The 22,902-nt window shown below is 34.0% G+C and overlaps 1 protein-coding gene across 1 annotated transcript; it reads left to right on the top strand.

Moving 5' to 3' along the window:
• Window positions 1-1,129: 1,129 nt before the first annotated feature.
• LOC126880533 (zinc finger C4H2 domain-containing protein) lies at window positions 1,130-22,671 on the top strand. The gene is made up of 5 exons (XM_050644451.1): window positions 1,130-1,388; window positions 1,444-1,615; window positions 5,986-6,164; window positions 11,445-11,684; window positions 15,455-22,671. Exons 1-5 carry the CDS (start codon window positions 1,330-1,332, stop codon window positions 15,588-15,590), a joined length of 786 nt encoding a protein of 261 aa, XP_050500408.1. The 5' UTR covers window positions 1,130-1,329; the 3' UTR covers window positions 15,591-22,671.
• Window positions 22,672-22,902: the final 231 nt, after the last annotated feature.

Here is a 22,902-nt window from a genome sequence, read left to right as displayed (position 1 = left end):
AATTTTTTGGCGCTCGCATGCGCGAAGAGTCCAAGTCTCTGCTCCGTATAGAAATATTGAGAATACAAGGGCATTCACCAGTCTCATCTTGATATTTTGAGAGATAGATCTGTCTTTCCAAACTTTAGTTAGGCGACTCATCGCATTTTTTGCCATACCAATACGTCTCCGAACTTCTGCTTCACAGTTACCATCGTTAGTTATACTAGACCCGAGATAGACAAAGGTGTTTACTATCTGGTATTCCTGTAATATGTTAGTCAGTTGAATAGTGTCAAATCTGTCGACCACCATTATTTTTGTCTTAGCTTTATTGATTTTCAGACCAACTCTATTGCTTTCGTACTCAACTCTTCGCAGAAGATCAAACATTTCTTGCTCATTTGCTGCTATAAGTGTAGTGTCATCAGCAAATCTTAAATTGGAGATTTTCTTATAGGTGGTATATACTTATATATAGGTAGTAATAACTTATAGGTGGTATGAATTAAGTTTCCCTAATTTACCTAAATAGCGTGTTTATATCTGTGGTTTAAGCTTCATGTCAGCTAATACATTTTTATGTTTCAACAATTTTTTCTTTAATTTTGGACCTTGATGAGGGGCAAATGTCTTCATTTTCCCTGTCCGTAGATCCGCCACTGATATGAGACGACCAGTGATGCCACATCACTGGAGACGACAATGATAATTTACTTTTTTCATGTTCTTTTTGTATTTTAATTAAAGACGCCAAAAATTAGACAACACACTAAACAATCACTTCACAGTATAGTCTGTTCGCTAAACTCAGACGCAACTTTCTAGATATTTTAGTCGATAATTTTGCCAATTTTAGCAAAATTGGCAAAAAGTAATTTTTAAATAGTTAATAATCACTAAATATTTAGTAATTTTGCCAATTTTTGCAAAATTGGCAAAAAACAAAAAAAATATCGACTAAAATATCTAGCCAGTTGCGTCTGAGTTTAGCGAACCGACGTACATGTTCTGTATAAAGAACTTTGATAAAGAATAAGAAAAATGATTCTGTTATATTATATAACCTTGAAAATATTTCACTTCATGCGTGTTACGTCCCATCAAAGAATATAAAAACAATTATTTTTATCGTTATTATTATATTTTTTTTTTGTGGTGAAACAAAAAATAAACAGTCATAATGCTAGACGATCATTACCGATCTGGCAATCTCGCCGATTGATTTTTTTTATTTTGGCATTTTAATTGTTGACAATTGACAATTCAATTGATAGAAAGCAAGTGTTTTTCAATAAAAAATAAACAATTTAAAAATTCTATACAACAAACCCTAATTTGTTTCCTAATATGACCACTGTAGATGAACAAACAGTATTCGCAAAATTAGAAGCATTGAAGGATATAAGGTAACCGATCATGATTAGTTTCACGTTTTCAAAGTTAAAAAATCAATATTTTTAGAGCAAAAACAATACAACTAGAAAAACTGAAAGCTAGATTATTGTTAGAAATAGACGCTCAAGATCAAGAAGAAAAATGTTTATCAGAATACAAACAAGAAATGGATTTGCTTCTGCAGGAAAAAATGTCACATGTAGAAGAACTAAGACAAATTCATGCAGACATAAATGCTGTAAGTAAACAAAAAAAAATAGACATTCCACTTCGGCTTTTTCCCGTTATGAGTTCGACATTTCGTCCTCCACATAACTCTATTCTCTCAGTCACCTTCTTTGAGGTCTCTATCTGTCATAGCATTTCCTATGACTGATTTCCATCTCATCCCAGGTCTTCCTATCCGTCTTGTTCCCGACGGGTCCCAGTTCAATATTCTTTTGGCCGCCTGTGCTCTAGTATTCTTTGTATATGCTTGTATCACTGCAGGGCTCTGTTTTCCAACTTTTTTCTAATTGAGCATTCTATACCCCATTCCATGAATATACGACCCTCTTGGATTATCGCGACAACGAATATTTTACTGTGCAAAATATGAAGAACGAAAGTAAATTGCAAATTGTTGTTTATTTGAGTAATTTTTAGAGCAAAATACTTTCGTACTTCTTATGTTGTACACTAAAATATTCTTTGTCACGATAATCCAAAACAGTCATATTATGTGGGGCACGGGTGCCCATATAAAAATATTTTTAGGGGGGAGCAGACGTGAAGATGTTCTGCATTATGTTTTGTATACTTTGGATAACACGTGTGAATGAAATTCAGGATTTAGGTATAATATTTGATTGTAAATTAACATTTTACTCTCACATTGACCATACTGCTTCAAAGGAATTTAAGATGTTGTGTTTTGTATTACGTTCATCAAAAGATTTGTCAATTCACACAATAAAAATCTTATATTGCAGTATCGTGAGATCAATTATTGAATATGGTTCTATTGTCTGGTCACCTAGTTACGCATATCAAATCCTAAACATTGAAAAGGTTCAAAACAAATTTTTACGTTTTGCAGCTTTTAAGATGGTTTAGTAGTTAGAAATTATACCTATGACAATAAATATAATTAATGAGATTAAATTTACAAACTCTTGAACGGAGAAGAGTCATGTTGGATATTTGTTATCTTCGCAAAATTATCTCTGGTGTTATTAACTCTGAAGAATTGATAAGCCTTGTGTGCTTTAATATAGGTACCTGCTAGATTGACACAAAATCCACAAATATTCAAAGAACAACGGCATGCTACAAATTATGGTCAATATGCACCAATTAGTTGATTGACCCTGTATGGAAACAAGTTTAGTCATCTAATATATCTGTTTGGTTCCTCAATTTCTTCTATTAAACAAGAACTTGGGTGTCTTGAATTGTGAATTTGAAAAAAAAATTAAATAGATTTAACTGTTGTAATTGAATCAGTTGTTTTCATCATTTGAAAATAATTTATATTCTTTTTTATTCTTTATATTTGTATTCTATAGTTGTAGTTTTACAAGCCCCTTCCGATATCAGTTGGCCCAATGTAGATTTAAAAGAAAATCCAATTTTATAGAACAAAAACAAAAGTCCAGCATACCTAAACTTTGAAAGTTTTAATTAATCAATAATTTTTGGATTTCCAGAAGTATACCAAATATGTTTACATTAATAAGAATAAGATACATTAATAATCAATTAAACAGAATAATAACAAATTAAAAAAAAACGCAAAAAATATCTGATTTAAAAAAAACAAATGTGAAAGTTTACAACTAAGTGTCATTTTTTTTATTTTTAATTAGTTTCAAAATTCTTCGAGGCATAGTTTTTATAAAGTTCTGACAACACTCTGGTGTAAATGGATCCCATATTTTTTGCAAGTTTTGCTTCAATTCTTTGACGGATCTAGCAGGATGTTTCCTCAATGTTTTTTTTATTTCACGTAAAAAACAGGCACAAAAATGTTTTTCTCGGGGACAAGTCGGGACTGTTAGAAACGTATTCCAGAAGTAGTATACCGTGGTTACCAATCCAGTTTAAACTCTTTTTTGAGGTATGGCAACCTATGCCATCTCGTTGGAAGACAAAATCTTTCGCTAATTTAAACTTATTGAAACGACTTTGTTCTGACTTTACAATCGGTAACAAATTATTTAAAACCTTCAAATAATATTGTAAATGCAATTATTTCAATAAAATGCAATTTTTCCAAATTATTCGATGACATGCTGCCCCAGACCATGATAAATGTAGGAAATTTGACTTTTCTGTTAAAACATTAAGCTGAAAAGCTTTACTTTTCCTGCATATAACTGACTCCTACTGTATCCAACTCGACTCCAACACAAACTTCAAATATGGATTCATCACTCCATTGTATTCTATCCCTTAGTGAATTTGTCCAACCTCAATGCTCTTTTGACCATTTTAACTTATGTTTCCTGTGTTGTAATGTTAAGACTGGATTTTAGTTAGTCTGAGATAAAATTAAAATTTTCACAAAGAACTCGTATTGATATTTTTAACTTTATCAATCACTTTGTAAGTAGAAAATCTTAATTTGTGGACCTCTCAGTGACATGTCGATCTAGAAATGTCTGTTTCAACCAGTTCACTCCAAAAACTACTTAAATCTAGATAAGTTGCACGTCGGTTTTTCACTATAATGCGTCTTAATCTCCTTCTATCTGCTTCGCTTATTTTACTTTTTCCTACATTTATAGGTTTTGTGATGACAAAACCTGAGGTTTTGTATCTCCTAACTATATTTCTTACACTATACTGTGACAATTGAAACATATTCGCGATTTTTGAATTGATATTCGAGAATTAAAAAATCTATTGATGATTGAACAAATGTTCTCATCCATAACTTTACCTTCACTCATTCCCATCGATGACTTTATCCCGACAAACGGCAATAGGCTTTATAATATCACAAAATATATTTGACATTAATTGACTATCATTTTCCATAGCCCAACTCTGATTTTAAGTTAATTATGAAAAAATCAATGTATTTGATGTAATTGAATCAAAAGCCACGATTTAGCGATTTTTTTATTATTGTTTGAAATAAATAAAAAAAACCATAAGGGTAATGTTTTCAATAAATATTATTAAAAATATGTTGATTATCACTTGTTTATGGTAATCGTCATAAACTGCAAATTCCAAAGGTGGGCCAACTGAAATGGGAAGGGGCTCGAATGTGTATCTAATTTTTATATTTTCATTATTATGACGAAAGCTCTGCTTTATTGTATTTTGTATGTATTGGGTTTATTCCATTGATGAATAAATAAATACACCATATATATTTTAAAGCGCCCAAAAAGCTAGGGGGGGGCACGCCCCCCCTGCCCATGGGTATGGGCGCCTATGATATTCAGCACTATGTTCTGAAAGATCTTTTTTTATTTTCTTTGGTTAGGGTGTTTCATTTCTATATCTTTCATACAATACTATCTCGGCATATCGTTGACTCTAAATACTTAAAAGTCTTACAACTATTAATAGTATCTTATAAACTTAAGTTCAGATCTGCAACCTCGGATCCAATACATAACTATGCCGTCTTACACATATTTATCTTAAGTCCCCATACCTCATTCTCTTCCTTTAATTTCCTTATGGTATATTCTATGTCCTCCCTTTCTTGTGCAAAAATGACTTAATCATCAGTGAATGTAATTATGTTCTCTTGTACTCTGTTTTTACACTAGGAGGAGTAATTCAAATTTACCACGCCATAATGCTTGTTTGTGATTGATCCAACTTCAGGCAAGTTTACTCCACTGTTATGAAATTTTGACACTATTGGCATTTCATAGGTTAATTAGGTTATATCAGTGATTTTTGTGTTTTATGTGTATTATACCTTTAATTTTTAGATTTTTAGTCTGCTGTTGTATAAAAACAGTAGTTTTTAGAGGTCTTTATAGCGACATATTAGTATATTATAATATTTATGGATTACCATCATAGGCCAACATGATCAACCAAAGAAGATGTATTTGGTGATTTTTCTAGTGACATTATTGGGTGTGAATCTGTCTTTTGCATTTACTCCTCCTGGTTTAAAAACAGGATATTGTCGGTGATGTGACAATACCTCCTATCTGACAATACCGTGAGTTTTTTTAGGGCCACCTCCTGTTTTTATAAGATATTTATTGATTTGTTTTGTAGTAAATTCTACTATGTGTTTACTATATAATAAGTCAAAACTTACATTATGAAAACAGTAGGTGACCCTAAAAAAGGTTTTTCGTCTCTCCTAAAAAACTCACGGTATTGTCAGATAGGAGGTATTGTCACATCACCGACGATATAGTATGCCCATTATCCCATATTCTCACATCCCTGTTTGAGCCTTTTTAATGATGATTGTTTTTGTTATGTCATTACTTATTTTTATTTGCGCCTTTGTTTCTTTATGCAGTCTTTGTGTTATATTCACCCATTTTTCTATAACATGCATTCTACTCATTACTTTCCACATAAACATTCCACAAGAAAGTTTGTTAAGTTATTAATAGTAATGTAATATTCTTGTTGTAGATGGAAGGGGTCATAAAGCAAGCTGAGGAAAGTAGAAACAGATCTATGTCTTCAGCAATACGTCTTCACGAAGAGTATGTTCCACTGAAAGGAGAAATAGATAGGTTAAGAAGAGATTGTTTAGGCTTAGAACGTCTTCCTGAGCTTCATGAGGAGGAGGGTTCCAGTGTTACACCTGAGTAATAAACTTTTATTTGTAATATGAATACCAAGTACCCTAGATTTAGCCATTCCAAACAGATTTAAAGACATTTTTTTTTATTTTTAATGTTTTTCTTGCGTTTTCATCCATCAGGCAGTTAGTGATGTTGATTATAGTTACTTTCAAGTATTCGTTACGAATCGTTACTTTTGTATAAGGTAATCATTTAAAGTATTCGTTACTTTGATTACTTTTGTTACTTTTGTATTTGAGTACCGGTAATCATATCGAGAATCGCATTTCTCAGTATTTCGTATAAGTATAAGATCCGCTATAACGACCTTCACCGATCTATTTAATGGATAGAAATTAAATAATGTATTTTACAATTACAATATGTAATTGTTCTGTCATTGCTGCTCCACAATATCAGTAATCTCGAGTAATCTGTTTGCATCAATTAAGTGACAAAAACAAACCCTCGAAACTCTAGATGACGTACCTTAGCAGTAACCCTGGGCACCCAGGTGCTTTGGAGGTCGGATCTGATTGCAAATTCGTGTTCAGTGATCCAAATACCTCGAAATAAGAAAATCTCACTCTTAATATACTGATGTTAATATGTTTATGCATTTTTCGATGCATTTTATACACTTTAAAATGTAATCATGCATTTCCACCTATTTTTGTATTGTAGACTTTTTTCCAGACGTCATCCTAATCCTAAATACAATGCAAAAAGTTACAAGTCTCTATGTACCTACTATATTTAAACATAGATTTATTCCTGTGTTTTTAGTGTTAAATTCCCTGGTCTAATAAAAACAATGCCATACCTACATGTAAAATTAAAGTTGATGATCATAGTCTAGAAATATTATCATTTTTACATATTATCCGGTCAATCTAAGCTATTTTTTTCTAGGCCTGATAAGGATAGTGTGTATTTATTATTAAAATCTAATGTGTTGCATTTTTATTTTCAAAAGAACTAACATCTGTGAAATTCTGTGAATTATCTACCTCGACAAATCGTATAGACGTCTGTTTCTGGGTGCATGCTTTGTTAAATGATATACTTCCCTCTGTTTCAGCTACTTCTCAGCGCCCTGTAATCCTGTAAAACTCTTCATAGCCTTCGTCCTTCATAGATAAAATTTTAGTTAACTGTACTGATACCGTGGAACACTCGTGGAATACCGGTCTGACTCCGATATCGACCGAGTAGATACAATACTCAAAATCAAAATAGATACTCGCTCTGATACGATTGGTACGAAGTAATCAGAGTAATCAAAGTAACGATTTACCTCTCTGTATAGTAATCGTTACTTTCGGTATTTGTAAGTAACGAGTACTTTGTAACGAATAGTTACTTTTTCAACATCACTACAGGCAGTGTGATTTTTTATCACAACATACTTTTTAACACAGTACGGTTGGGTTCGTGGGGTTGTAATACCTATACACATGGCGCCTTGGACCCGACTACTGTGTATGTATTTTATACACAAAGCGCTTAAGGTATTAATCGAACTATTTGTTTTGGAACCAATTCAAACTTTTCTAAATCAATTTCTTAGGCTTCATTTATGTGACTAAATTATTTGGCTTTAGTCTGCAATTCAGTATTTTTCTATTTTCCTAAAACTATAAATTACCAGGTGAGTTTAAAGTTTTAAATCTGAATCTTTCCCATTGTGTTTTCGTTTTTGGGTTAATTTTGAATTAGCTCTCCAAACATTGATGAAACTGTTTTGGTTTTTCTTAAAAGTTTGCCCACCTGAGCTTTTGAAATTTCAAACTTTTTAGCAAATTCCATTTTACTGCACTTAGATTGTTTCGTGTATTCAATTACATTAACTTTTGGTTTTAAAGTAAAATCCTTTCTCTTCGAATTTAACAATACTATGATTCACTTGCAGAACTCTCAGAAAAGAACAAGCGGGTTTCAGAAGAGGAAGATCCTGTATAGACCAAATTTCGACGGCAAGAATCATCATAGACGAAACTATAGAGAAGAACGCAAACTTGATAATGGCCTTTATAGACTTTACTAAAGCCTTCGACAGCATAAAACATACAGCCATGTGTAAAATCTTAAAGCTAAATAAATTACCTCCTAAGATCATTGGAATAATCAAAATGATGTATCAGCAAACAACATGTCAGGTACTGCATAAAGGGCAAATGACAGATAAAATAACAATAGAAGTAGGTTTAAAACAAGGTTGCATACTGTCAACTTTGCTCTTTAATATATGTCTTAACCATATATGCACTGGAAAAAACCAGTGAAAGAAAAAACGGGATCCCTTGGAACTACTTTCAGAACAAGAAACTAGCAGATATGGAATACGCAGATGATATCTGTTTTGTAGCGAACACAATAGATGATATGAAGAGCATGTTAAGGAAGCTAGAGGTAAAATCGGCAGAAGTGGGTCTTAAAATCAACACGAACAAGGCAGTAGAGATGAGAATAGGAGTATCTACCTGTGACAAACTATACATCAACCAACAAGAAATAAAACAGGTTCAAGAATTTTGCTACCTAGGCAGTATAATCAATGCAAAAGGTGGAGCTCAAGCAGATATTAAACAGAGAATACGAAAAGCACAGCATGCCTTTGGAACCCCCGCAAATATATGGAGATCAACACAGATTAGCCAAAATACTAAAATAAGGCTATTTAATAGTAACGTGAAAACTGTGCTACTTTATGGGAATGAAACATGGGCAATAACTGACGGAAATGTAAATAAAATCAAGTTTTTGTAAATAGATGTCTACGTAAAATTCTAAAGGTATAGTCGGTTCGCTAAACTCAGACGCAAATGGCTAATGATTTTAGTACGTAACTTTTTTGTTTTTTGACAATTTTGACAAAATTTGCAAAATTACTAAATATTTAGTAATTATTAACTATTTAGTAATGATTTTTTTGGCAATTTTATCAAATTGGCGAAATTACTAGCTTAAATCACTAGCCAGTTGAGTCTGAGTTTAGCGAACGGACTATATATTGGCCCAATACCATAACAAATGTAGCACTATGGAGGAAATCCAAACAAGAACCCATCAGAACAACAATAAAGAGGAAAATATGGAACTGGCTTGGGCATACCCTGAGGAAATAAAATGCAGGCATAACAAAACAAGCACTCAAATGGACTGCAGTAGCACGAAGAAGCAGAGGACGCCCGACCAAAACATGGAGGAGTACCATTGAAGAAGACTACAAAAGTATGAAGAAAACTTGGGGAGAAATAGCAACCATGGCCAGAAATAAAGGGGAATGGAGAAGCTTCGTGGATGCCCTATGCTCCTTCACGGAGTAACAGGATTTTATTTGTATGATTCACTTGCAAACTCGTAGGTCTCTTGGCAGTCTAAATTAACTGTTTCTAAAAACGAAGTGGGTGGGCAATAGAAATTGTTAGACAAATGAAAAAGTACTTTATGACTTGTGGATGTTCCGGGGAAGGGTTGAGTTGGTGCCCATAACAAAGCTTATCAAGTATTTATTACCTGACAGGCCCTAATAAACCAGACATCATTTACATTCTTAGGAAATTGTACATAAAAATTTATTCGTTTATCTGAAAATATTCTATTACGCTGTATTATTTTAACTAAATGTATTCCTATAAGCGGATAAATTTATTAAAGAGTAACTGGAAGCGTTTCGGGATCTCAAATATCTATTCCTTAACACATTCGGTATGACATTGAAACGGTTGGAAAGTTTACATACCTGGGAGTAGAAATACATGCCGACGGATTAGAAGATGGAGAAATACGGAAGAGAATAACGCAGAGCTATAATAAACAGAGCTTATTTTGCCCTCTCCCATATATTTCGGTCTAAAAGCGTCCACCGAAATACAAAGATGAGAATCTATAAAACCTTAATTCGACCAAGAACATGCTATGGCAGTGAAGCTTGGGTCCTGAAAGAAACATCCAAAAACAAACTCGACACATTCGCAAGGAAAGTACTGAGGAGAATATTAGGACCTGTGAGGGAAAACGGAATCTTCAGAAGTCGATACAACAACGAGCTTTATCAACTCTATAAGGAAACACCCCTGTCAAACTTCATTAGAATACAAAGATTGCAATGGGCCGGACATGTGATAAGAATGGGAGAGGATAGGCTACCAAAAAAGCACTGAATGCTAGAATGCAGGGAAAGAGACCGGTTGGAAAGCCAAGAAAGCGCTGGGAAGACACAGTAAACAGCGACGCACAAGCCGTTTTAGGAGTCTGTGTATGGAGAAGAGCAGCCACAGACAAGCGAGGCTGGAGGCAAAAAATAAAGGAGGCCAAGGCTCAATTTGGGCTGTAGTGCCGTAGAAGAAGAAGAACACATTCGGTGCCCATGACGCACGAATAGCGTCATGAAGGTTTTATAAAAGGTACCGATGACGCATAAGTGACGTCAGTAGTCTGTGTTACTAAATGAACGATTTAAGTATGTGGTACCAGCCAGGTGGGCTATTCGCGTTAAATAAAATCTGGCAAACAAGTGAAATATCAGAGTCAACAAAAATCAATGTATTCAATACTTGTGTGAAAAGCATATTACTCTACGGAGCAGAAACTTGGAAGCACGACGAAAGCACAACAAAAAGGCTACAGACTTTTGTAAATAGGTTCTTAAGAAAGATCCTAAAAACTTACTGGCCTAATAAAATAACGAATGCAGAACTATGGAAACGAACGAAACAAACCAGTATAATAACAACAATTAAACAGAAGAAATGGAAATGGATCGGCTATACGTTAAGGAAAGATCCTAGTAACATCGCAAGACAAGCACTCGAATATCAACCTGAGGGGACGACCAGATAATACCTGGAAGAAAACAGTAACCAGAGAACACAACAGAATTGGCTTAAGTTGGGGGAAGTGAAAAACAAAGCAAGAAACAGAGGAGAATGGAAGGAACTGGTACGCAGATTAACCAGAGAATAAACACAAGAAGCTGAGCTGGCCACCAGCCGTCTTTAACCATCGGCCAAGAAACGCAGATATGCCCAATACTCCACTAGGAGTGATGGTCCGAGAGAGAGAGAGAGAGAGAGAGAGAGAGAGAGAGAGAGAGAGAGAGAGAGAGAGGAGAGAGAGAGAGACCAGCCAAGTGGCACTTGTTCAAGATGGACACCGAACGTGTTAAACTAAATATTAGTTGGATGTTCGTTTAACAGGAATATATTGTAATAAATTGGTTCAACTGCATATGCTTGTCTATAACAGCCAACGAAAATAATATCAGTTCCTATTTTTAGCATTAATTTGTGTATATTTCAGGAAATTTTCTCAACTTTACAATTCAACAAAATCACAAACTTCTGTCTTCACTAAAACCGCTGATTGGAATCGACCAATCGGCCACAATGAGAACGCCTTGAGTTCCTTGGCACCGCCTTTACCGCCTACTTTTCTACCGCCTCCCAATCCCCTTAGGCTAGTGACAAATAAACCAGATGCCACGAGACCGGGAGCATTAGCACAGTCGCCACATGCTGGGCCTCCTACGCCAACCTTCAGGTATGATACATCATGTTATACACTATACAGTAATAGCCACGCTTCTAGACACATGGTACATTGAGGTAATACAGTCCTGGACCCCTCACTTGTTGGACTGTTTACTTTTTCTAGTGACGTCTAGAATGTCAGAAAATATACCGGGTGGTGAATTGGAAAACGGGCCATAGGAAACTCAATGTAAAATTCTAAATTGTTGAATTCCTGCTTCCCTAATTATTTTACATCAAAAGTCATGAGAAACTATTTGTAGAGGATTAAAATCTGTATTAAAAACAAAAGTTAAAATTGTTCTACGATTTAAACAGAATCCAAAATTTTGAAAAATAGAATACATTTGCCATACCTAAGTAAGTGCGTAAAAGTAAGGCCACACGTTACTATTTCTGACAGTACGCAAACTATTGACTGAATAAAACCTCTCTATTATTACTACTTTCTCCTCAACTGAGGACATCTTATTGACTTTATTGTTTTTTAAACAATAAAAACCATAAAATAAAAATACTGACAGTTCAAAATATTGTTAATATAATAATTTCATTGTGACCGAAGGCAACCTTATACACATTCTTGCACTGTGTGTGGCCTAAATTTGGCAAATACTTTGATAAAATTTATTATATTTTACAAAATTTTGGAAAGTGTTTAATTCATAGAACAATTTTAACAATTGTTTTCAATAAAGATTTCATTCCTCTACAAATAGTTTCTCATGTCTTTTGATGTAGAATAATTAGGGAAGCAGGAATTCAACAGTTTAGAATTTTACATTGAGTTTTCTATGGCCCGTTTTCCAATTCACCACCCTGTATAAAAACCAATATAAACATAGAAAGTTGACAGATTATAAAATAGCTGTATTTGAAGTTTATAGTTGTCATTGTATTAAAGTTGTAAAAGTTACAAAATACCTATTGTAATATTTTTGGTGTTTGAATAATAAAGACGGGCAAAATCAGTGAGGACGTGTAACGGTTACTTTTGATACCGGTTCTCAGTGGTACTGAGTACAAATACTGATGTATCTGATCCTTGTACTGAATTGAGTAGGCAACTTTAAATCAGTATTTCCGTACTTTAACTCGTAACGTTTTAAAAATATCTTACACGTCCCTAAATAGTAGTCGTAGCGGTATGACTTTCGAAAACATCGAATTTGATCATAAGCGGGTGCATAAAAAGATATCTTACACTGAGTATTTTATTTCTGCACATAATACCTACATATTTAAAATAATCTAAGAGTTATTTAATCATCCCTCCGCTACTGATCGTTCATAAAAAATATCACAACTACAGTTGAGTCCGCTAGTCTTCACCCGTGCGTCATTAATACCTGGCGAGATAAAACACATACTTTTTATCTAGCATCATTCTCTTTCACGCATGAAACTCATGACAAACCAGCTGCCTTTTGTTATTGAGTAAAAACACATGTTATTTTTATGAACCATCTAGACTCAGTGTATTGAAAAGAGATAGGTACAAAAAAGACGATTCGGTATGCTTTCATATTTTAAGTACAATTTGTTTGACGTTTCTGCTTTGTTTACTTTTGTGGCTGTCAGTCAGTTGAATTTTTTACGGTTTTTGTCGAATTTTTGCGTTTTGAAGTTTCTTTATCTTACACAAACAGTTGTTTTCACAACTAATTTTATATTGGGCTTTGAAATTTTAAGGTAAATAATTATATTTTGGCAATTTAAAACATACAAAGCTAACGTCATTCACACAGTAAAGAAATGATTGTGTTTATATTTCCGTCAAAGTGAATAAAATAACAAAAATAAAATATGTTATTGAATTTTTTTATAAATTGTTTATTTATTTATTAATCAATAATAATAAAATAATTTATTAAGCTACTTCAAATGTAGCTGTAATTCTGCACAAACATTTTGAAGCAAAACTTACATTTGACATTCTATATATTTGATAACGTCAAATTTTATAATAAAACCCGTAATCGGAACAGTAGCCACTTTCTGTCAGTTGTTGTTGCATGAAATATATTTCCGACTTATTTCGTATGCTTTAAATGATGACGCACGGGTAAAGACTCGCGGACTCAACTGTATCTGCATATTTCGTTTTTAATTTTTAAGCATAAACAAAAATGTAATATGCCGACAAGTTGAATTTGAGAGTAATACGATATTTTTATCGATCAGTGTTTTAAGTAACATGAATCAGTTTTCACCTTATTTTTCTAATAATGTGTTATTGTAAAGGCATAATTTTCATTATTAATTTCGTATCGCCGCTTATTTAGTCTACCAAAAGTTATCAGAATTTAATGACAAAGACAAATCAGTTTTCACTCGGGGTTTTGACTATGCTAATATTTTTATTTATCACAATAAATTGTACTTAGGTACCATCCGTATTCATTTCAGATACGTCCATCTCGCAAACAAAAACAAGTAAAAACAAACAACTGGCAGTGAGTCACACGTCCCACGACAAAAGAAAACTGTACTCCGATGACAAACGTTCCCAAGCGAGACCTGCGAACGCATGCACTGATCGTAGGATGCTAGGTCTCTCGCTTATAAGCGGGCTTCAGAAAACTGTCCACGCAGTTCGCCGGTGCAGGTTGTGTCCCGCTTAGGATCAATTTGCGCCGGGGATTTGCCCATGCCTAGAAATGAAGTATTCTCCTTTTCATGACCATTTTTCAGTGCGTCACAAATTATAGAAAAAAAGGGAAATCCGTGATAATACACATTTATGACATTTATTCTAACATGACATTTTAGTTAAATCTGACAGTTGTCACATTTTATTTTCAATTTGGAATAAAAACAAATCAATTGTGTCTATTGCATTTATAAAATGGTATTTTCTTTGATTTGTATAGTCTTATAAATTGTACAGATTATATTGATAATATTATTATTTTATTTAATAAATAATTCTTTTTTGATTATGGAGCCATCTATCGACAACTAGAATAACTAGAATAAATGTTATAAATGTCTGTAATCAGCGACGTGCGTTTTTTTCTGTCACATACAATTTAATGCGTTAGAGAGAAATCGAAAAACTGTTACGCACTGAAAAATGGTCATGAAATGGACTATACCCGTGTATCTACTAGCGTGGCGTGTCTACTAGCGTGGCGTGTCTACTAGCATGGCGCTTACTAATTATTACAATATTCTTTAAAACAGGAGCGAGTAATTTTTGTTTTATGTTAAGTATTAATGCCAGTATGAGCGCCCTTATAAGAATTTTGTGGTATAACAGATACTCGGTTGTTCTATTATATTTGTTATAATCTACGTTTTCCATTTCTTCGCCACCTAATTTGTTTTACTTTACCGTGCAGTAAGTTATTTGTAAGGAATTGTACATTCTATTTTTGTAGACCTCTTATTTTTAATAAATCTAAGACCAAGGGTTTTCACACAATTTAAGAAAGCCTTAGTTAAACCCATACACAAATCTGGTAATAAATAATTTATTTCTAATTACATATTATTCTATTACAATTATTTCTGCTATTGAATCCATTTATACTGATTTGTCTAAAGCATTTGACAGGGTAAAATTTTTTGAAGTGTCTGGTGAAGTTCTTTACTATTAAAAAGATATGCAAGACCAATCTTTGTGTGTCAAACTGAAGGGCGTTTGCCCAGATGCCTACTTGATGATGCTATCCGATCCTTAACTGACTTAATGCGTTAGAGAGAATTCTATAATCTATGACGCACTGAAAGAAGGGTTTGGTGTGAACTATATTCATGTTTGCTTATTTTTTATAGACAACAACCTCCTCCAATGAAGTCGTGCCTAAGCTGTCACCAGCAAATCCACAGAAACGCTCCAATTTGCCCATTGTGTAAAGCGAAGTCCAGATCTCGTAATCCGAAGAAACCGAAAAAGAAAGACATGAATTAAAATGTCTCTGTACTAGATGGTAGTACTAGTACTTACTTAAGTATTTTCGGTTTATTTAAGAACAATAACGAAAAAGAAGAGATCCAAAACGCTGATTTACAAAGTTTGCTTTAGTCTATTTAAACATATTTTAAATTTTCACTTTCAAAGTATTGCATTTGCCTATTGTGACCTACTAATAGCATTGTTTATATAGTAATAGTTGGCCAACGCAATAGATAAATTTGTTTGATTCTAATTGAGACAGTTATCAGATGTCACCACCATTTTTTTCAGGGTCGCAACTAGAGATGTTGAAAAAGTATCTATTCGTTACAAAGTACTCGTTACTTACGAATACCGAAAGTAACGATTACTATACAGAGAGGCAAATCGTTACTTTGATTACTCTGATTACTTCGTACCAATCGTATCAGAGCGAGTAACGACTATTGTATCTACTTTGATTACTTTGATTACTCTGATTACTTCGTTACTTCGAACCAATCGTATCAGAGCGAATAACGACTATTGTATCTACTTTGATTACTCTGATTACTTTGTTACTTCGAACCAATCGTATCAGAGTGAATAAAGGCTATTGTATCTACTTTGATTACTCTGATTACTTCGTTACTTTCTACCAATCGTATCCCAGCGAGTAACGGACGGGACCGGTATTTTACGAGTGTTATCGAATATCGTTATCGGTATGAAGCGTTTTAAGGGTGTGAGGGTGAGGAGAAGATAGAAGATGAAACAGAGGGAGGTATAATGGTATACGTAAAATATGTAATGTATGTCATTAACAAAAATCGAATGCGAGAACCCTATATTTTTATCTAGATCTACGCGATTTGCCGATGTAGATTAGATAGTAGATAATTCACAAATTCACAGAATGAAAATAAAAATAAAGCCTACCTACTGAGAAATACGATTCTCGATATGATTACCGGTACTCAAATACAAAAGTAACAAAAGTAAGCATAGTAATCAAAGTAACGAATACTGTAAATGGTTACTTTATACAAAAGTAACGATTACTCGAAAGTAACTATAATCAACATCACTAGTTGCAACGTCAGGCCTAACTACGATAAATCCAAAATGCATCGACACCAAGTTGGATACGATCTTATTCATAACACACCAACTCGCATACATATTAAAAAAAATAAATATATGGAAGAATAGATTTAGAAATCAAATTACATAATGATGTCATGCTACTATACATTATACATATAGGTAATAGCATGACATCATTAATTCAATTTCTAAATATATTCTTCCATATATTTATTTTTCTTAATATGTATGCGAGTTGGTGTGTTATGAATAGGATCGTATCCAACTTGGTGTCTATGCATTTTGGATTTATCGTAGTTACGCCTGACGTTGCGACCCTGACAGAAATGGTGGTGACTGTCTCAATTAGAATCAAACAAATTTAGCGTTGACTAACTATTATTATATAAACAATGCTAATAGTTTAAAGTTTTTAATTGGAATATGTATTCTAAAGTACATTATGTAGATTTTTCGAATTTATAATATGATTATTGACAAGCAGAACCATAATTTGAATAGGTCTTCTTTTTCGATATTATAAATATGGCACTATTATGTTAGTTGGCGATATAATTTATAATTATTTTTACGATCAAGTTTATTTAGCTTATAGATTTAAACGTATTTACAGAAAATATTATCCTGTTGGGAAATACAAAAACTATTTTTTTGAATTGTATTTTTGCGCACCTGTCAACTGTGGATGTTCCCGTCTCTTGAAATAGGCTTCATACAGACTGTTTAGTTTCGAATTAGATATACGAGTACACAATATACATGGCAACACTGTTTCGCCCGCTTCCCACACCTTATTCTCGCCGATCTACAGGGCTTTTCATCAATTGTCATTTGTTTCGAGCTTCTGTCATGTGTCACATAATATTAATATATCTACGTCATACGTCCTTGGTTTGTATCATTGTATATACCAATAACGTATGACGTAGATATATTAATATTATGTGACACATGACAGAAGCTCGAAACAAATGACTGTGAACGAAAAGCCCTATTCAGTCAGTCTCGTCATTCGACCAGAGACATGTTAACCGTAGACAAGGCATACTGAGCAAAAAACGTAACGCGCGGCAGTTGATCGGTGGTCTATCTATTTCTTTTTACTAAGCGATACCGCTCATATTACGGACATGGCTAGACCACTCAAAATGAATATTGACCAATGGCGTCCTTGATATCGGCGTTACACCCCAATGCATTGAGTGGCATATGACTAGCCTCGTCTATGGTTAACATGTCTCTGCATTCGACAGTGACAATGCAACTCATTCTCGTAAGCAATGTTGCCGATTTTAGCCCTTCAGTGGACTACATCTAATCCAACGCTAAACACCCTGTATAAGATGACCTCATCTGATTGTAGTATTCAGTTTATATGTGGGTAGTTTCGTTTTGTGGTATTAATGTACAGGGTTATTCACTATATTTTGACCTCCCTGTAAACTGCTTTATTTACAGAATTAGAAAAAAACGTAAAATACAAAAGTTACACGATTATTTATGTAGTTTTCGAAAATGATAGTAGAAAAACAAAGAAGGTGCAAACAAAATGGCCGCAGATGTTAACTTTGTTAATTTAAATAGAACACATTGTATATGGTTACACATTTGAATATCGTTACACATCTGTAACGAACATTTCCATATTGAGTTTGATGGGCCGATCTGGAAGAATAAGTATGTATATACAGTGGAACTTGGATATTACGGCCTCGGTAGTTACGTCACCTCGGTTGTTACGTCAATTTTTAATAGGTGCGGCCAAAAACTATTTGATAACATTATTAAAAACCCGGTTTTAGCGGTAAAAATAAAGTAACCTCGTCTATAGCGTCATAAAATTTTACAGTAGGTTGTTGTTTTTTCATTTTATGAAGAATAAGTGCAATGCCTTTCCAGCTTTGCGACATTGCTCCTTCCAAGAATGTGAGAAAGGCCCATTATCCTTTTGTGTACAGCTGTGTGACCTTGGCAGTTTATGATTTCTTATTATTTGTCAGGACCATCATAAAGAGTCAAATTTTCTGCTGTAATAACATAGTGCAAATAATGCTGTAATAAAATTTTGCCTGGTTAAAATTTCATTTTTTTCTACCTCTTTTATAACGTCACTCTGATATAGCGTCATTTTTTTACTGGACCCTTCAATGACGCTATAACCAAGTTCCACTGGACATACATAGTATCCCCTATAGTAATTTATTTATTAGCTATAATATTTTAAAGTTTTCATCCAAAAAACTAAGTTTTCAATCTAATAGCAAATAAAACAGCATCCAAAAATGCTATTTTACATCCTACCAGACTGAAAACAATGGGAACCTTCTCTGGTAACACCTCCGAGGCTTCTACAATTTGCAAGCCTTAACGGATGCTGAGGCTAAGGAAGATGAGGGAATTTTACAATTTATAATTCACGTCCCATCTGCTCAGCGCGGTAAAGTTCCAACGAGAATGGTTCCCTTGGTACTGCAATCAGAGTAAACATGTAAATTAAAAATGAATAATCATTTTCAATTTCGTTGCAACACGAAACTACAGCCGCATCATTATTCCAGTTCATTCAGAGAGTGCAGCAAGCACCTCTACCGGTTTCGAAACCTATTAGTCTCTCATCAGGAGGCACATATGCTGCTCTCTCTGAGCCAACTAGCGGCAACTGCTGGCAAAAAACTATTCCAACGAGAATGGTTCCCTTCGTACTCCAATCAGAGTAAACATGTAAATAAAAAATGAATAACCATTTTCAATTTCGTTGCAACACGAAACTACAGCCGCATCATTATTCCAGTTCTATTAGATTGAAAACTTAGTTTTTTGCTAGCAGTTGCCGCTAGGGCATCCCTGTCATTTCGTTCGCTGCAATCCGTGACTGCACGCCGGAGTTTGTCCTAGTTGGATCAGAGAGAGCAGCATATGTGCCTCCTGATGAAAGACTAATAAGTTTCGAAACCGGTAGAGGTGCTTGCTGCACTCTCTGATTGAACTGGAATAATGATGCGGCTGTAGTTTCGTGTTGCAACGAAATTGATAATGGTTATTCATTTTTGATTTTCAGCTTCCGTGTACCCCATTCTAATTAAATATTATAAATTGTCAAAAAGTTACATTGTTCTCATGATATTCCTATCACTGTCATAGCCTACTATCATGACTGAGATTTATTCAAAATATCTAGTATCTCGCTTATTTTTCCAGATAGGTCCATCAAATTCAATATGGAAATGTTCGTTACAGAACGTTCTATTCAAATGGGTAACCATATACAGGGTGTTCCAGTTAAATTAACAAAGTTAACATCTGCGGCCATTTTGTTTGCACCTTCTTTGTTTGTCTACTATCATTTTCGAAAACTAAATAAAAAATCGTGTAACTTTTGTATTTTACGTTTTTTTCTAACTATAAATAAATCAGTTTCCAGGGGTTTAAAATATAGTGAATAACCCTGTACCTATGCTTCTATAATTTATCCCAACAACAGACATTTCTGTTGTTATTGTATGAGATGTTATTTCGGCGAGCCTAATGATGGTATTAAAATCATTTTTATTATTAACATTTTGCTTACAAATGTGTTTTATTCTTTAAAATAATCGGTAGTATCAATACAATTCAACCAGCGATGTTCCAAGGCTGTTTTTTCTTTGTATGGTGTTTTCTGGAAGGGATGCAAAGTACACATTCTCCCCGTCTCTCTTCAATCCTGACCCCCCGGAGAGAGTGTAGTGATCGACGTGATGTCGTGTATTGTCCGTCTCCAAAGATCTCTGTCTTTGGCCATTTCTTTTAACTCATACATAGCTCTTTTGCATATTCCTGTCACTTAATTGATCATCTTGTTGAGGATCTTCCTCGTGATCTTCGGCCTTCCACCTTTCCTTATATAATGAGTTTTTCCATGTTTTCTGTGTTTGCTCTCATAACATGCCCAAAGTATTTTAATTGTTGCGAGATGGACTCTACTTTAGAGCCATTGGCTAACTTTTAGCTCTTAAAATTGAATTATTTGTTCTATGGTCGGTCCAAGGAATTCGTAGCATTAGTCTCCAACAGAACATTTCAGTGGCGTCTATCTTCTTTCCGATTTTCAGGGTCCAAGACTGACATCCGTAGGTCAGTATTGGGAATATTAAGCAGTTTATCAACCTCATCTTTAACGCTCTAGAAATTTGACAGTCCTTCCATATTGTGGTCATTTTTGCTCTGACAGCTTTTGTTAGATCACATCTACGTTTTATTTCTTCCTGTAGTGACCCTGTTTGTGATCAATGATCCCAGATATAAGTATGAGTTCACAACCTCAAACCGATCAATTGTGGTTATATGTGGATGATTGTTATGTAGCACAAATTACATCAGTAATAACAAAGGTTTCTTGATTGGACAAAAAGCGCCGTTTAGAGAAACGGATCTACAGTTTTCGGAATAGTTAGAATCCAAGGGGGGCAAATCTGGGGAATAGGGTGGATATTTCGCTCTTTATAGTGTACATCTCACAATTTCTCCATTGCCAAAAAGGATTTTTTTGCGTTTATGAATATCCAGCTCCAGCTCATAGTCGACTAGGATTAGGCCCATTTCTGGAACTTTCAGACACTTAGATTTATGCACATATTTTTCTCAAATCCAAAATATTCCTCAAAATGTTGGAGAACACAGGGATTCTTCTAAATCTCTTTCAGTTAATGAACAATCTTGCAAAACCACGAGAGATCATTTTTAAACTAAATTCTTTCCTCGGTAGGATATAGCATTGCTGATACCAGATTACTTCTTCAGGTTCAAAAGTAGGTAGACTAGTTTTCTGTATCTCTCGATAAGTGATAATTTTAATTTAAGTGTGCACATTAACTATTTACGTTAACAATTCTTCTTAGAAGAGAAATTTGTGCCAAACTTTATAGCATTATTAATTTTAAGGTCGTTGGTGATTATATATACGAGAGTAAAGTAAAAAGTTCTCTGCCTAGTTGAGAAAATGTGAGTTTTTATCTAAAAAATGCTTTTGGTAATGGAAAATGCTTCCACTGCCGATTTCGTGCATACATTGTCCATAGCGAAATATTTGGTCTCCTCAGATAAGATTTTTCCTCACTAATATTATTTATATCTAGCTGGTCAAGAAGATGTACGCTCCAATTACGCAAGGATGCAGTTACGCATCCTTTTTTTGATTCAAAACCAACAGATTGATTTTATGCATGAATTGGTGTTTTTATTAGAGTGCAAAATAGTCAACATTAACATTTCGATGGACGATAAACATTGTACATTGAAGACCACGTGAACACAGTCTGGTAGAGAAAGACCACAGAAGCGGTGGCTAGACAACATCAAAACAAAAATGAGGTTAAACTGGCGCCAAATAGCACAAAACAGAGAAGAGTGAAGAACCCATGGGAAGTTTTCGTTCAGAAATGGATGCAAATAGGCTGAAGAAGATTAAAGATTCTCGGCCTAGATGTGTTCTATGAAGGTATTTAGTCTTTGGATCGGCACTTAACTAGTCGAATCAGACCAAGGAGATCCTTTAAAAAGTCATAGATCTGAGAAGAGACTAGTTTTCAAGGGCAGTAGTATAAACTTTGCCGTTTTTTCTGTATTTAGTCAACCGAATAAGGTTCATTCTTTTATAATTATGTAAAATATTTATGATTGTAGTTTGATTCTATTATCTATGTTTTGTATTTGTATCATTTATCTGATTACACTCTAGGCTGAGAAATTTTTACTACACCCTCATACAATTCGGCAAATTTCATTTTGTACCTTATGCTCAGGTGCGCATGAGTGACAAGACCAGTGCATGCGCAGTGAGTGCAGCTATCTAAACAAACCATCTCATCGCAATGTTTGTTTACCTAAGGCTCTAAGGACAAAGTGAAATGTGCCAAACTACTTATTCTCTCTTATCTCTAATTTATGTTTGCGGTATTTGTCGTATAAAGTATATGTTTGTAATCGATGTGTTCATGTTTTTCAAAAATAAAAAGTGTAGATTTATTAAGAATCTTATTGTTTTATTCAATTTTATTTCTACGTACTTAATATATAACTGCTAGATTTCTTTTGAAAGCTTACCTACAGGAATCTGTTTGAAATCAAAATTAGTGAATAAAGCTCAACCAATAAGCAAATTGTTTTATTCGTTCTCTGGATTAACTCTTTATAGAAGTTAAGACTAATTTTAATAGTTTTATTTTAATTAAAATACAAATGTATTGTTACAAACTTATCCGTC

Source organism: Diabrotica virgifera, chromosome 2 (assembly GCF_917563875.1).
Source record: "Diabrotica virgifera virgifera chromosome 2, PGI_DIABVI_V3a".
Classification (NCBI taxonomy): Eukaryota; Metazoa; Arthropoda; class Insecta; order Coleoptera; family Chrysomelidae; genus Diabrotica; species Diabrotica virgifera.
This window is presented reverse-complemented; position numbering and strand designations above follow the sequence as displayed.

Bases quoted from the DNA above. Each gene is read 5' to 3' on its own strand.
- LOC126880533 (XM_050644451.1), top strand. From the start codon at position 1,330: ATGACCACTGTAGATGAACAAACAGTATTCGCAAAATTAGAAGCATTG. The intron at 1,389-1,443 runs GTAACCGATCAT...CAATATTTTTAG, and splicing joins GAAGCATTGAAGGATATAAG to AGCAAAAACAATACAACTAG. The intron at 6,165-11,444 runs GTAATAAACTTT...TGTATATTTCAG, and splicing joins GGTTCCAGTGTTACACCTGA to GAAATTTTCTCAACTTTACA.